Genomic DNA, 14,107 nt, shown 5'->3' with positions numbered 1-14,107 from the left:
TGGAGGATCATCCTCGATGACGTAGGATCGCTGTGGAGTACCATAAATATTTGTATACGTACATATATCATTTTGCCACCTTACTTTTGTCTCTGGACGCAGAGGCATATAAGTATTTATAAAGATCACGGTTATAACTCCAGTGTTATGGAGGACAGAAACATATGTAATTAAGGAGATCACGGCAACAGCTCCAGTGTTTCGGAGGAGGGAAACCACCGTTAGGTTCATTTAGTCTGTAATTGATAGGTTGTTCTTACCTTTTGTATACCTTCTCCTGTCTGAACCCTCTTCTCCTTTTGGATGTATCTTTGCTTTACTATCTTAATTGGGTAAGTGTGTTGTTTTATAAATATTTCGGTGCGATTGGTTTTCATTAATATATGTATTCCGAGGTTCAGGAATAACTTGTGTCTTGATGTTTTGTATTAAATTTAAGTGTTTTTGTGGTGTTTCGTTTCCCCCCATGAATGGATTTTTGCACTCTTGATATTATTTGAGAGCTATTCCACTGATTATGGGCTTAGCTTGTAGCTATGAACAGAATTTGGTAAGAAAGGAATTTAATTTTCAGTAACGGCGGAAAAGGACCGTTACAAATTGGCGACCGTTTGAACAGGATTTTACGTTCCTGTCTGTTCACTCAGTGCAAAGTTAATTCTGGAGGCTTGGTTATCTTTGAACAATATTTTTACATCTCCTCATGTTGGGTTTGTTGGGGTTTGTTGATATTTAGTTATATAGTTTGTTTTAAAAAATGTCAACAGTTAATGTTTTAGATCTTCTGTCTGGAGAGGGGTGGCAAGGAAGGCTTGTGGAGCTTGATAGAAGTGAATTGGAGCAAGTAGCGCAACATTTGGAGTTGGAGTGTGATGTATCCATTAGAATAGGCCTATTGTTAATCCAGGTTTGTGATTATGTCAGTATGGTTAAAAAGGGTGGGGTAAGAACACCTAAAACTAAGGTGTCAGTGGAGGTATCGTCCAAACAAATAGAATTGAAAACTTTAGAGTTTAATTTGGAGAAATTTAAGGCTGAGGAGAGAGAGAGAGAAAGAATATTTAAGAGAGATGCGAAATGCAGCTCCGTCTCCCCCTCCTTCCTCCCCGAGTAGTTTAGTAACGCCTGCCATTAACTTGGGGCAGGCCCTTAAGTTTGTGCCATGTTTCCAAGAGAACAATGTTGCCCCAGGAATATTGGACCACTCTCATATACAGAGTAATGCTTGTAGGAAGGGCTCAAAAGGTTTATGAGACTTTGTCATCAGATTACGAAAATGTTAAGGCTATCTTGTTGAAAGCATTGCACGAGCTGGTTCCGGAAGCCTACAGGCAAAGGTTCAGAAATTTGCAGAAGGGTAGTGACCAAACATTTGTAGAGTTCGCGAGGGGAAAAAAACAATTTGCAGAAGACTGATCGAAATCAAAAGAGGTAGATGACATGGAAAAATTAAAAGAATTGTTATATGTAGAAGAATTCAAGAGGTGTGTATCAGATAAGTTAAAAGTTCACCTTGAAGAACTTAAAATTGACACTTTACAGGAAGCTGCTATTGGTAGCGATGAATATTATTTGTCACACAAGAGTGAGTTAGGAGCATCAAGGACCAGTGTAGAACCGAAATGGGATAGGACACGTCGAGGTGGTTACAATAAGAATAAGGCGTTTATGCGGCCTAATCATAATAATAAGAATCAATTTAGGGTACAGGACCCTGTTAATAGTGTTAAACGTTTCTCTGCTTATAATGATGAGAGTTTATGGTTCCCATGATCCAGAGTGATTAAAGAAGGTTACATGTTTTTATTGTAATAAGAAAGGGCATTTGAAGAGTTCTTGCTTTGCTTTCAAAAAATCATTGCTGGCTAGGGGAAGACCGGTGATGGGAGTCGGTAGAAAAGAAAGAGATCCTGTCTCGACCAGAACAAGTGACCAATGACTACCAGTCTGTTTTGAAAGAATCTATCTAGTGGGAAAGTGTCGTCGGTCAATTCACCCATTGAAAAGGAAGTAAGGATTTTATGGGATACTGGGGCGGCCCGGCACTTGATCTTACGGAATGCGTTACCTAAATATTTTGACTTTGATTATAAAGAGTTTGTTTTGCTATCTGGTTTTCCTGATTCAGTTGAGTCTTACCCCTTTGGAAATTTTCATCTGAAATGTCCTTTTTCAGGAATTTTGAAATTGGCAGTAGTAAATAAGTTTCCTGTCAAAGAGGTTGATATTGTTGTTGGGAATGACGTGGCTTTTAAGAATAAGACCTGTCCAATTTTGATCAATTAGTACCATCAATTAAATTTACTATGGAAATGGAAAAAGATGGATGCCTACCCTTTTTGGATGTCCTCATATGGAGAAATAGTAGTGGGTTTAAATATAGTGTTTACAGAAAACCTACTAATATTTCTTCCTATGTACATTTCTATTCTGGACAAAACAATAAGGTTAAAAAATCAGTGTTTGTATCTATGTTTCTAAGAGCACTATGGGTATGTAACCCAGAATATATAGATGAGGAAATCGATAAGATTTGGAATACAGGCAAGAAACTGAAATATCCTGACAGTGTACTAAACAATGCATTAGAGGCTGCAAAAAAAGACCATGTATCAAAACCAAAAAGAACCTTACAACAAAAAATTTGCTTGTACTACCTTATAATAATATGAAAGATATCCCACATCCCTTGAAGAATTTTGGTGTTAATGTCACTTTTAAAAACACTAGAACAATGAAACAGGTACGTACTTATCAAGAAATCCCCCGACAATACTAAAGGATGTGTATATAAAATTCCATGTAAATCTTGTGACAACTTTTACATTGGTCAAACGAGTAAAACACTGGAAAAGATAATGGAACATAAAAAAATGTGTGAGATATGCACAGGGAAACAGTGGTATTTTAGTACATGTTAGTGAGAACAATCAAGCTATTAACTGGGAAGGGGCAAATAAGATTGTGTGCTCTAACAATGCAATGGAAAGGAATATCACCGAATCTAGCTTTATAAAAGAAAGGTTACAACAATAATATGAACATCTGTCAATGAATGTATAAACTTGATCCTTTAATATCAAAAGAAATTTGTAAACTGTTTAAATTTTAAGGTAGGCAGTAGAGATGTATGGAAATAGGATTATTATTATTTTTGTAACAAAACAGGTAAGGGGCAGTAGTGGTAATGAGATGTCCAACCCCGCCTCCCTGACACCTATCAGGTGTGGACCTGTTGTCTCCTACGGTGGGTATGTTTATCATAGTGTCCCTTGAGAATTTATTGTAAATTTTAGCCAAATGATTTTTGGAAGCCACTCCTACCTTGACACCTGCCTGTGGGTGGATCTGCAGTCTCAAACGGTTGTGTGTATGTTCGTCAGTACTGTCTCTGTAGTATATATATATTTGTGACTTCTAATACTATGCATCAGTCCTTCGTCAATGGCTGGGAAATAAAGTCGAAACCGGTCAGGACCTACACCCCGCCTCTTATTTTTCACTCACAAATATATGAAAAGACAGAATGGTCATTAGTGGCAATTACCAAACAGACAAACCACCGGGGAGGAGGAAAACAAACTAAATGGATTATTCAGTTCTTATACATAACAAAAACAAGAATAATAAAGTAACTAAGAATAAAATATCACAACAAAGTGACAATCCAAACTTTTTTCATTATGTATGGTACAATCGCATATATTATGGAGTTAGGCTCAAGTAAAATTCTGGTTTTTGTGAAAGAAGCATGGAATTTGTCTTATGGTTCCTTGTTTTGTAATTTTCTATTGTTTTTTTATTGTTTAAAATTGGCAGAACTAATAAAACTGTACTTTTTGTAATATCAGCTTTCCCATGTTTATTTGAAATATCTCATTTTCTTTCAGCCCAATCATCTTTGTATGTGACAATAGCCCTGTGTTTGAAGCAACTTTTGTCTTGGCTACTTTATCTAAAAAGGCAGATTCTCAGATTGCCAGAAGTCAGGCTGTTAATAGGCAGGCATCCCAAACAACCCAGTATCAAGCAATATCTGGCATTTCATCATGCTTATCACCAACTACTGTAAAACATGGAAGCCCAGTATTGCATTCAAGGGGGTCTGAACACACTAGCCCCCGAAATAATGAATATATAGAAAAAGGTAGGTATTTTAACCGTATTTCAAATTTGGTCATACTGTTGTATCAGTGTCATTAATTTTCAGAAGCTGCTAAACTAGAGAATTAAAAAATTCATAGCAGTGTCCTGTATCATTTAAAAAAAGCTGTAGAAATGTGGATTAAGTTTTCAAGTTAAAAGATAGGTATGTTACCCAGAAATTTTTGCCAATAAACCAAGACGGTTATTACATGCCAGTTAACCCTTCCACTTTAACTAATATGTATTACACAATGACAAGTAGAATTACCATGTTTTATTTTTCCATCTCTCCACTATCTAAGCAAAACCATTATAGTAACAAATGCTAGATTGCAGGTTATAATGGAGAATAACAACATTAAGATGTATTTACAATACAGCCTTACCAATTTTTTTTTGTAAATACAAGATCATATATAGATCGACCTTCACTAATCAGACGCTGTTGGTTTTTGAGGCGTGCAGGAGTAGTGAAAAATCCAAATTATACATACGTATGGGGTCTGTAATTAAACAGTTAACTTACATGTACCTTCAAAACTCAGGTATCTATTAATTTAAAATAGGTTTAGGAACAAAGACCCTGTTGTAATTCAAAATTGTTGCAAATCAAGGTAAAATTGGTCAATACAGGTTCACGATATAGTTTAAGGAATACACACAATATGTTTACACACATATTTTATATAGTATATACTTAATATATGTAATATAAGTTACTTACATAATAGATGTGTATGAAATTTATAAGTGCATGCGTGAGAAAACTCATAAAAATGATAAAGTATGACAAAGATTATATTTATTATATAATAGTGTGTACATATTTTATTTATGATTATTATATCATGTGTTTATTTATACAAAAACTAGATGACCTTCGGGGTATGTGTCGGGCAGGGACTTGGGGACATGGGTGCTCATGCATTTCTTGACTTAAGGCAATGTGTCTATTGTTCAGGGGCGTGATGTCTGGTCTGCATTCTCTCATGCATTCCTCCTGATTTGACTCTTGCTGGATATTAAGAGTGTTTTTTAATGGTGATGCGGACTGCCTCCGCAATTAAAAGATGTCCATAGTTACTCTCTTTATGGATAACCTGGGTGCCTTCAGTCAATTCTTGTAGGGATGGTTTCCTATCATGCGTGTCTTTAGGTATCCACTGCAGGGAGAGCGTACTCTTTTACGCCTGGTCTCTCTGCTGGATTCAGCTGAATATTGGGGCCTTTTAGCGCCTTTACTCCTCCTCCTATAAATTTTCCCTTTCCCTCCTTCCTCTGTCATTGATGACCTTGGCTTGGTATTGGATTATGGAATTCACTGCTCTTTTAACTTGATGGAGGGTGGAGTGGTATGGCATGCCACTCCACTCTTAAAACTAGAGTACCCAACGTTGTTGAGCGAGGGGAAATTTTTGTCAAGCCATGCCCTCAGTGCTGAGCCTGATCTCGATGGACTGACGACCCTTCAGGCACTGTGGGTATGGTGTATATCCAGGTGACGATCCCAAAGCAGTTACTAGTGTGGGTAACAGGGGGCCTCTCTGGTGAGAGGGCCCTTGTCCTGGATGAAATTTGATGTCATTATATGGCGAAACAAACAAACCTCCCTACGATTTGTGGCATGGCAGTGGTCTTTTCACAGGAAAACTCAGTTCATGAAAATTAAGGTGGTATTAAAACCTTAATATGTCCCAAATAATAACCTCAAAAGTAGATATTGTCATCAACCAACCTTGACTCAACTTCGATTCTCTCTTTGGAGGGTCAAACTGGTCAAGGTTTTTTCATTTGTAAGCAGACCAAGACATATCATTATTAAAATTAGAAAATTACTTGTTGAATAGATGCCAATCACAAGAGATGAGCATAAAACAAAATAAAATAGGGAAATGGTTAGTTGAAACAACAACCAAAAATCAATTAGAAAATTACAAGAACATTGAAAATATAGGTAACATAAATATAATTGTTACAAGGCATGATATCATGAACGGTGAGAAGGCACAGAAGTAGTGCCAAATCTTGCCATACCAGAAACCCTCACGAATAGCTCAAAATGCATAGAACTGCCTATTTTGTTATTTCAAGCACAAAAAAACCCTCTGAAATACTTATACCTGAGTATTTTAATAGTTTTATCACAAAAAGTGCATTTAGTTACGAAATTAATAGGAAAATACAGTAATTAGTGAATATTTCACAGTAAAAAATACCACGAACATGAAAATTTTCTGTGAATAGGAGTCTCTGAATCTCGAGAATGCAAATATAGGGGGTCTGCTGTATTGATGTTATTAGATTTGTAAAAGAAAAGATACAACAAGAACAACGTTGAAGAATGCAAAATATGAGGTTTTAAACATGAAATACAATCGTAAAACAATCAAAATAGCTAATATAAAGTTTAGTGGCCAATGCCCTTGAAAGTTAAAATACTGGGATTAAATAGGGAACTAAGACCTCGCGTTTCCAAACTCATGCAAAAGGCACATCTGGGAAGATTTCTGTATTTAACTGTTGCAAATATGGTCATACAACCATTGAATGCAGAAATTTTCCCAGATGTGCCTTTTGTAGTTCGCAGGACTATAAAACACGCTGGGACTGTGGCCAACCAAAATGCATAAATTGTGGATTATAACATCATGCTCGATCTAAAGTATGTGCATTTTATATCTACAAGCATAGTTAGAGCTGAAAGTGGGAGGATTGAATGACCCAGCTGAGAAATTTAGGTATGCAGATACTTCAAAATCAACACCATACCAGAATTGAAATGAATGATAATAGAAATAAAGAAATACCACCACAAAAACTACAAGATGAAAAGAACTCTTCCAAGGAAATTTCAGACTTCAGTGATATTATCACAATGGACAATTGAAATACCTCTACCGGAAATGGAATAGAATAATGACAAAGAGTAACATGAAGAATTAAAATCACACGATTGTGATAAAACAGGTAACACAACTCGGAAGAGGCAACTATATAACATACCACCTATTTCTACCAACCCAAACTCTAAAATGACAAATAACCCACCAATCTCATCAAAAGCTAAAATTCAGAAACAGAACATAAATCAAACATTCTACTGTCGTCTCCCAAAGTAACAATAGTACCTCTAAGGACTGAATCACAAATTTGAGAAAAATGGAAAACCAAAGTATAGATGAAAACTAACTTCATTGAAAGCAAAGAAATTCTCCCATCACCATATAGGCACCGCAAGTAAAATCATGAAACAACAACAAAGTAATGAACGCAAAGATTCATATGGTTGCATTAAATGCTGTATAGCAATGTGCCACAAAAATACAACTATAGCTAAAGAAATCCTAATCAACTCTATAAGAAGTTTCATGAGGAATAAAGAAAAAACAAACATCAAATCTCATGAAGAAGATTGTGTGTGGATTAAATGCTTTGAATATTACGGAGAAAAACATACCAGTGTTGTAGATAATATTCCAAAAAAATCACATTGAAATAATTACATTAAGATAGTAAAAATTTAAGAGTTAATGAAAGTCAGATTCAAACTCAACAAAAAAATTAATCAAAACCTACAAAAATACAAATTGATATATAACAAACTTCAGAAAACATCAGCTTATATTATCTAGAATAGTATGACCACCCACATAATACACTATTCAACCGGTATATAATTCAGTGGAATAATAATGGATTATTAACAAGAATGTACTTAAGAGAAGTCAGCACTTATTAGCGAACACGAACCAATGATTATGTAGTATATATAAAACGTAAAACTTGTTCCAAATATAGGTAAATATCTACTAGCCACAATACCAAAGGAAAATGAAAATAGTTTAGGAACAGCAATATATGTCCATAATAATAAAATAATATACGAAAAGTAGATTTAGATTACACTGATTTACAAAGTTCATCAATAACAGTGAAAATAGAAAACATGTTTGATATTATTAACTTATACAACCATCCCAATAAAAAGTATGATTTAAACATTTTACATAAAATATGAAAGAATTTAAGACTTCCATAATAATTGTAGATTTTAATGCACATAATCCAATATGGGATTATAACAATATTATGCCAAATAAAGATGGAGAAAAATAGAAAACTAAATTATTACTAATACTCTCAGACAACAAAGTAAATACATACTATTCCAAAACCCATGGAACATTTTCCTTAATAGATGTAACCCTTTCTTCAACAAATATATTTAACAAACTAATTTGGAATACGTGATGTCTCCTACTCAAGTGACCATTTTCCCATAATATCATTATTAAATGATAAACCAAAACCATACTCCTTACATTACAACATGCAAAAAGCAGAATTTGGAAATATTTAAGGTGCAAACTAGATATACTATTCCACTATATGACTATTTGAAAAACCATAATGAGGCATATTAATGCCTTGTATCTTTCAATAAAAGCAGCATACAAAGGTTTTCCTCATTCAAAGCATCAAGATAAAAAGCATAAAGTTCCCCGGTGGTCAGATGATCTATCTGAATTAGTACAAGAAAAACTCTTTCTAGCAAGAAGGTTAGATACTTTAAACAGAAGATTTAAGCAAAATAGATCAAAACCATTCCTAGAAGAAAACATTAAATAACAGGTTCTGACGTAGGAAAAACTTATTTTTGGTAGTAGCTGTCGAGTCCTCAAGGAGTACCCTTCCCATGGTCTATCCAGAGATCCATGGTGACCAGCCTTCTGTCAAAGAATTGTCTTAACTGGTCTTATGGCCGGCTGTTGTGTGATAATGATAAACATTGTAACACGTGATAGAGTATAACTGCACTTGGGGTAAGAGGGCACTTTCTATCATGATCAGCAAACACTAATACCCAGTTTACCTACTACATCAAAACCACAAGAAGAAGAAGTGGTTATGCGCATACACACCATCATATTGTTTACATATGACCAAAATCTGACCAAGATGCCATTCCTTTCTGTTGGTCAATGTAGGATGATGCCATACCCAAAATCCTTGTCTTTTCGTCAGGGAAATGGGAGGGTTTTGAGGACTCAACAGCGACTGCCAAAAATGGGGTTTTCTACGTCAAAGCCTCATTTTTGTATAGCGTAGTTGCTGTCTCATCCTCGAGCTTTACAAAGAAATTGACAGGTGACGAAAAGGTCTTAGATTCTATTCACAACAACTCAAAAACATTTGGTCCAGGGTCAAGCCACTAGTTTCAAGGCCCCTTTCTTTATTCCAAATACCTTTAGGTTTGCTTGCAAAGAACAAGAAACTAAGTGTGAACTTACGTTTTTTAGGGTGAATTTCTGTGGTGACTTACCTAAGCATGCTGGGTATGGTTGCAGTATTGTCAAACCCTCCCCAGCAATAATTAGCGTACTTGCCTATTGGGAAGACCCATTGTTTGCCACTGTACCACCTATGGGTCAAGAATATCTATGCTACCTATCAATACACAGTGTAGTCGGATTTGTTCGAACTTGTGGCAAGGGTTGCTAAAGTATAGGAAAAGCAGACCTTTTGGGATGTATGCCATGACCTCTAAGTTAACCTTAAGTGCATAAACTGGGTATAATGTTATGTCTGCCACTTCAAGTTTACTTAGAATAGGAGATTTCCTTCCTAAAGAAGTCCCATTCTTGGCCAGGAATGACAGGCCAGAGAACAATAAAAATTGATTGTCAGCTCTTTTCTTGATGTATTGTCCCCATCTACGAGACACCAGTTTGCTAATACGTGCTCCTGATGCAAATGCAATCAAGAATATCGCATACTGTTGCATATGAGCTGTGGTTGTTCCCCTCTGAGAGGAAGACTCGTGGTTTGTGTCAGGTCCACCTTGTTCAGGGACCAAGTAACTAGAACCCTTCTAGAGCGGATCTTTGTTGTACAAAGGATCGCAGAAGGTAAGTAACAACTACTATACTAGAGTCAAGTCACGAAATCATAAATCAATGATTCTGTTAATGCTGCCTTGTATTTCATGATTGCTGTAACTCCAAGGTGTTTGTCTTCAGCAGGGATAAAAAATGTAAAAATTTGTTTCCCTTGGATATCTTGACTGTGCTCTTGATATGGATATTGTGGCTTAAGTGGCCAAGTACCTGGTTACTACACTTACCAATTAAAAATAGTTACCCGACAACATCACAGATAAAAAATGACTGAATACTCTGAAGGTAACAGTGATCCCTTATAAAACTTATTATGTAAGAAATCAGACTAAGTTCATTAAAACAAGTGTGAGGCAATCTTATTTGAAGTTGAATTAACCCTTTAACGCCGATTGGATGTATTAAACGTCGACATAAATTGTCTGTCGGGTGCTGATTGGACGTATGGTACGTCGATAAAAAAAGGTTTTTTTTTTTAAATTCGCGGAAAAATACTTATAGGCCTACCAGGCAAAAAACTTTTGAATCACGCGCCTTGAGGGATGCTGGGAGCTCACGGATCAAGGTGTTGTTTTGTTTACAATCGTTACGCAGGCGTGCAAGCACGAATTTCTTTCTTATTGCACTAAAAAATATCAGTGACACATCTCAGAAATTATTTCGTCACTTTGACTTAATTTTTGCACGATTTTAAATTAGCCGTTACATGGAGTATTGTATATGAAAATGTGCGCAATTTCATGTAGAATACAAAAAGAAAATACTCATGATTGTAGCTTTTATCAGTTTTGAAATATTTTCATATAAATAACAATAAATGCCAAAATTTCAACCTTTGGTCAACTTTGACTCTACCAAAATGGTCGAAAAACGCAATTGTAAGCTAAAACTCTTATACTCTAGTAATATTCAATCATTTACCTTAATTTTGCAACAAATTGGAAGTCTCTAGCACAATATTTCGATTTATGGTGAATTTATGAAAAAAAAAACATTTTCCTTACGTCCGCGCGGTAACTCTTCCGGAAAAATCTTAAATTTTTTCGTGCGATTGTCATAATGTTTGCACCATTTTAAATTAGCCGTTACATAAAGTTTTATATATGGAAATGTGCGCAATTTCATGCACAATACAACTAAAAACAACCCATGGTTGTAGCTTTTATTAGTTTTGAAATATTTTCATATAAATAACTTTTAAGTGCCAAAATTTCAACCTTCGATCAACTTTGACTCTACCGAAATGGTCGAAAAACGCAATTGTAAGCTAAAACTCTTATATTCTATTAATATTCAATCATTTACCTTCATTTTGCAACAAATTGGAAGTCTCTAGCACAATATTTTGATTTAAGGTGAATTTATGTAAAAAAAAAAAAAAAAAAAAATTTTCCTTACGTCCGCACGGTAGCTCTTCCGAAAAAAATCTGAAATTTTTTTGTGCAATTGTCATAATGTTTGCACCATTCTAAATTAGCCGTTACATAAAATTTTACATATGAAAATGTGCGCAATTTCATGTAGAATACAACTAAAAATAATTGAAGCTTGTAGCTTTTTTCATTTTTGAAATATTTGCATATAAATCACGGTAAATAGAAAAAAAAACCATGTTTGGTCAACTTTGACTCTACCGAAATGGTCGAAAAACATAATTGTAAGCTAAACCTCTTACAGTCTAGTAATATTCAGTTATTTATCTTCATTTTCAAACAAATTTGAAGTCTCTAGCACAATATTTAGATTTATGGTGAATTTAAAAAAAAAACTTTCCCTCCCTCCGCGTGCAGATTCTCCGCCGCAAATCTCCGAAATGCACACGTCGCATTCTCGTAATATTTGCTCCATTTCATATTGGGCGTTTCATAGAGTTTTATATATGAAAATGTGCGCAATTTCATGTAGAATACAACAAAATATAATTGAAGGTTGTATTGTAGCTTTTCTCATTTTCGAAATATTTGTATATAAATAAAATATATAAAAATTCGACATTCGGTCAACTTTAACTCGTCCGAAATGGTCGAAAACTGCAATTGTAAGCTAAAACTCTTACAGTATAGTAATATTCAATCATTTATCTTCATTTTAAAACAAATTGGAAGTCTCTAGAACAATATTTAGTTTTATGGTGAATTTTTTTACGTCCACGCGTTACGAATTCATGTATCATTTTGTGATAATATTTTCTCTGTGTTGCTTTGATCGTTTTACAATGTGTTATATACCAAAATGATTGCAATTTAGTGTACAATACAACAACAAAAAATTAACCGTTTTGCTCACAGTGCGATTTGAATACAATTATATATGAATTTTTTTTTCGCGCTATCATATATCGCATTATTTATATATGATAATGATATTTTTTTTCATTTCTGATGGTTGCATACTAAACAACATCAAGCATTGACAAAAAAAGGAGCCTAAAATGAACTCTTAATCTTGAAAAAATATTTTTCCGCTTCGGCGCTCACTCCGAGACCCCCTCGTCATACGGGAGACGATTTTTATTATACCCCTTCGGCGTTAAAGGGTTAATTAAAGGGCATCACTCCAAATTCAAAAATTATAAGTGAACTTCACAATCTCAGGGAAATTTGCTATTACTTGGAAACAACACAAAGTTTAATTAATTCTTGGATTAATTGTTAAACAAAATTAGATCAAAGTAAATTTATGAAGAAAATTAATTAATCAAGAAATTGAATTATTCAAGTAAAATTCAAACTTGAACAACAATTAAAATTTGAAAAGAAGTCTTAAATACAAACTAATTCACAAGTGTTGAATTAAATAAATTCATACAAAATACTCAAATTAATCAAACAAAATGAGAATGCAGAAACACAAAAATATGGAAAAATGTCAAAAGCAATAAAACATCACAAAATTAAAACACACAGAGGACATACCATAAAAAAGAACATAATGGATGGAAAATAACGCAGTATGATTTACCCACTGTAATTTTAAACTCCACTTAAAATTTGAAAAAACACTACCCTTACCAGTTGCAACTTTTCACTCTCAGATGCCTGTTACAAATCTTCAATTGAACAATTATTATTGTGCCGTATAAAAATAATACTGTTCAGATTCCACAAATAACTATACATTACTAAGAAATTAAATAAAATGGGTGACCATTCCAAATTAAGTTATGGTACGAAACCAAAGTCCCATTAGAGAGAGTAGAATGAATGCGCTCTGTGGGTGCTCAATATGGGTGTCCATGGATGAACATGTTTGGGATGAAATATAGTCTGGTCATTTCCAGGACGTCAAGGATTATCCACTCCACAACTAGTACTTAAGACTCAATGAGTTCTCTTTAGACCCATTGAAAGAGATAAAGAGTTAATTTATCAGTGATATTAAGGGGGCCGGCCGGCTAATGCCGTTTTTTAACGACAGGACTTTGACATTCATACCACTTAATAAGGTGACTCGGGACATCTCCAAACCGCATATGATTTTCGCCTCTGACCTTTGGTTTTGTGAAGCCAGGGCAATTTATCCCGAAAATAACCACTTTTCAAATTCTATCTCCTCCCTTGATATTTAATATTAAGACCTGGGATTGCTACCATATATAGACCTGATGTAGACCTACAATCAAATGGAGAGTTTTTTTTCTAAAAGTGATGTTTTTGCTAGATATGAATTTTTCAATATGGTAAAAAAATAAACCCTATAAATCACAAGAAAAAAATGTATAAAAAAAAAGATGAAACAAAAATTGGAAAAAGGGGCTCTATTTGATTGTTCTATAATGTCTTTCTGAGTTATATACCAAATTCCAATGTTATAGCTTTAAAACTAAGTGAGGAGATAGACTTTGAAGGTCAATAAGTATAGTTTTGAGATACGGGCGTTCAAAGTTTTCCTTCGTATTTCTATAAAGACAATGTTAATAAATAATGATTATTATGAATGTATATTTCTTTTTTGTGTATTAATAAACCAAAACTATTTTATTTATCATAATTTAATTATAAATGATGATCCCTTTGCTCATATATCGTAGCCTGGGGCACTGCAAGATGGGGCACTCCTTCCTA

At 34.4% G+C, this 14,107-nt stretch overlaps 1 protein-coding gene across 7 annotated transcripts in view; it reads left to right on the top strand.

Moving 5' to 3' along the window:
* Nucleotides 1–14,107, top strand: part of LOC135205820 (cell cycle checkpoint control protein RAD9A-like) — a 434,453-nt gene that overhangs the window by 381,307 nt on the left and 39,039 nt on the right. For all 7 annotated transcript variants that reach the window (XM_064237070.1, XM_064237038.1, XM_064237049.1 and 4 more), the window contains one exon: nucleotides 3,891–4,147. In XM_064237070.1, coding sequence (XP_064093140.1) covers nucleotides 3,891–4,147 — 257 coding nt within the window. The remainder of the gene's footprint in view (nucleotides 1–3,890; nucleotides 4,148–14,107) is intronic.

The sequence above is a fragment of the Macrobrachium nipponense genome, chromosome 11 (assembly GCF_015104395.2).
Source record: "Macrobrachium nipponense isolate FS-2020 chromosome 11, ASM1510439v2, whole genome shotgun sequence".
Taxonomy (NCBI): Eukaryota; Metazoa; Arthropoda; class Malacostraca; order Decapoda; family Palaemonidae; genus Macrobrachium; species Macrobrachium nipponense.
The sequence above is the reverse complement of the archived record's forward strand: the minus strand, read 5'-3'. Positions and strand labels throughout refer to the sequence as shown.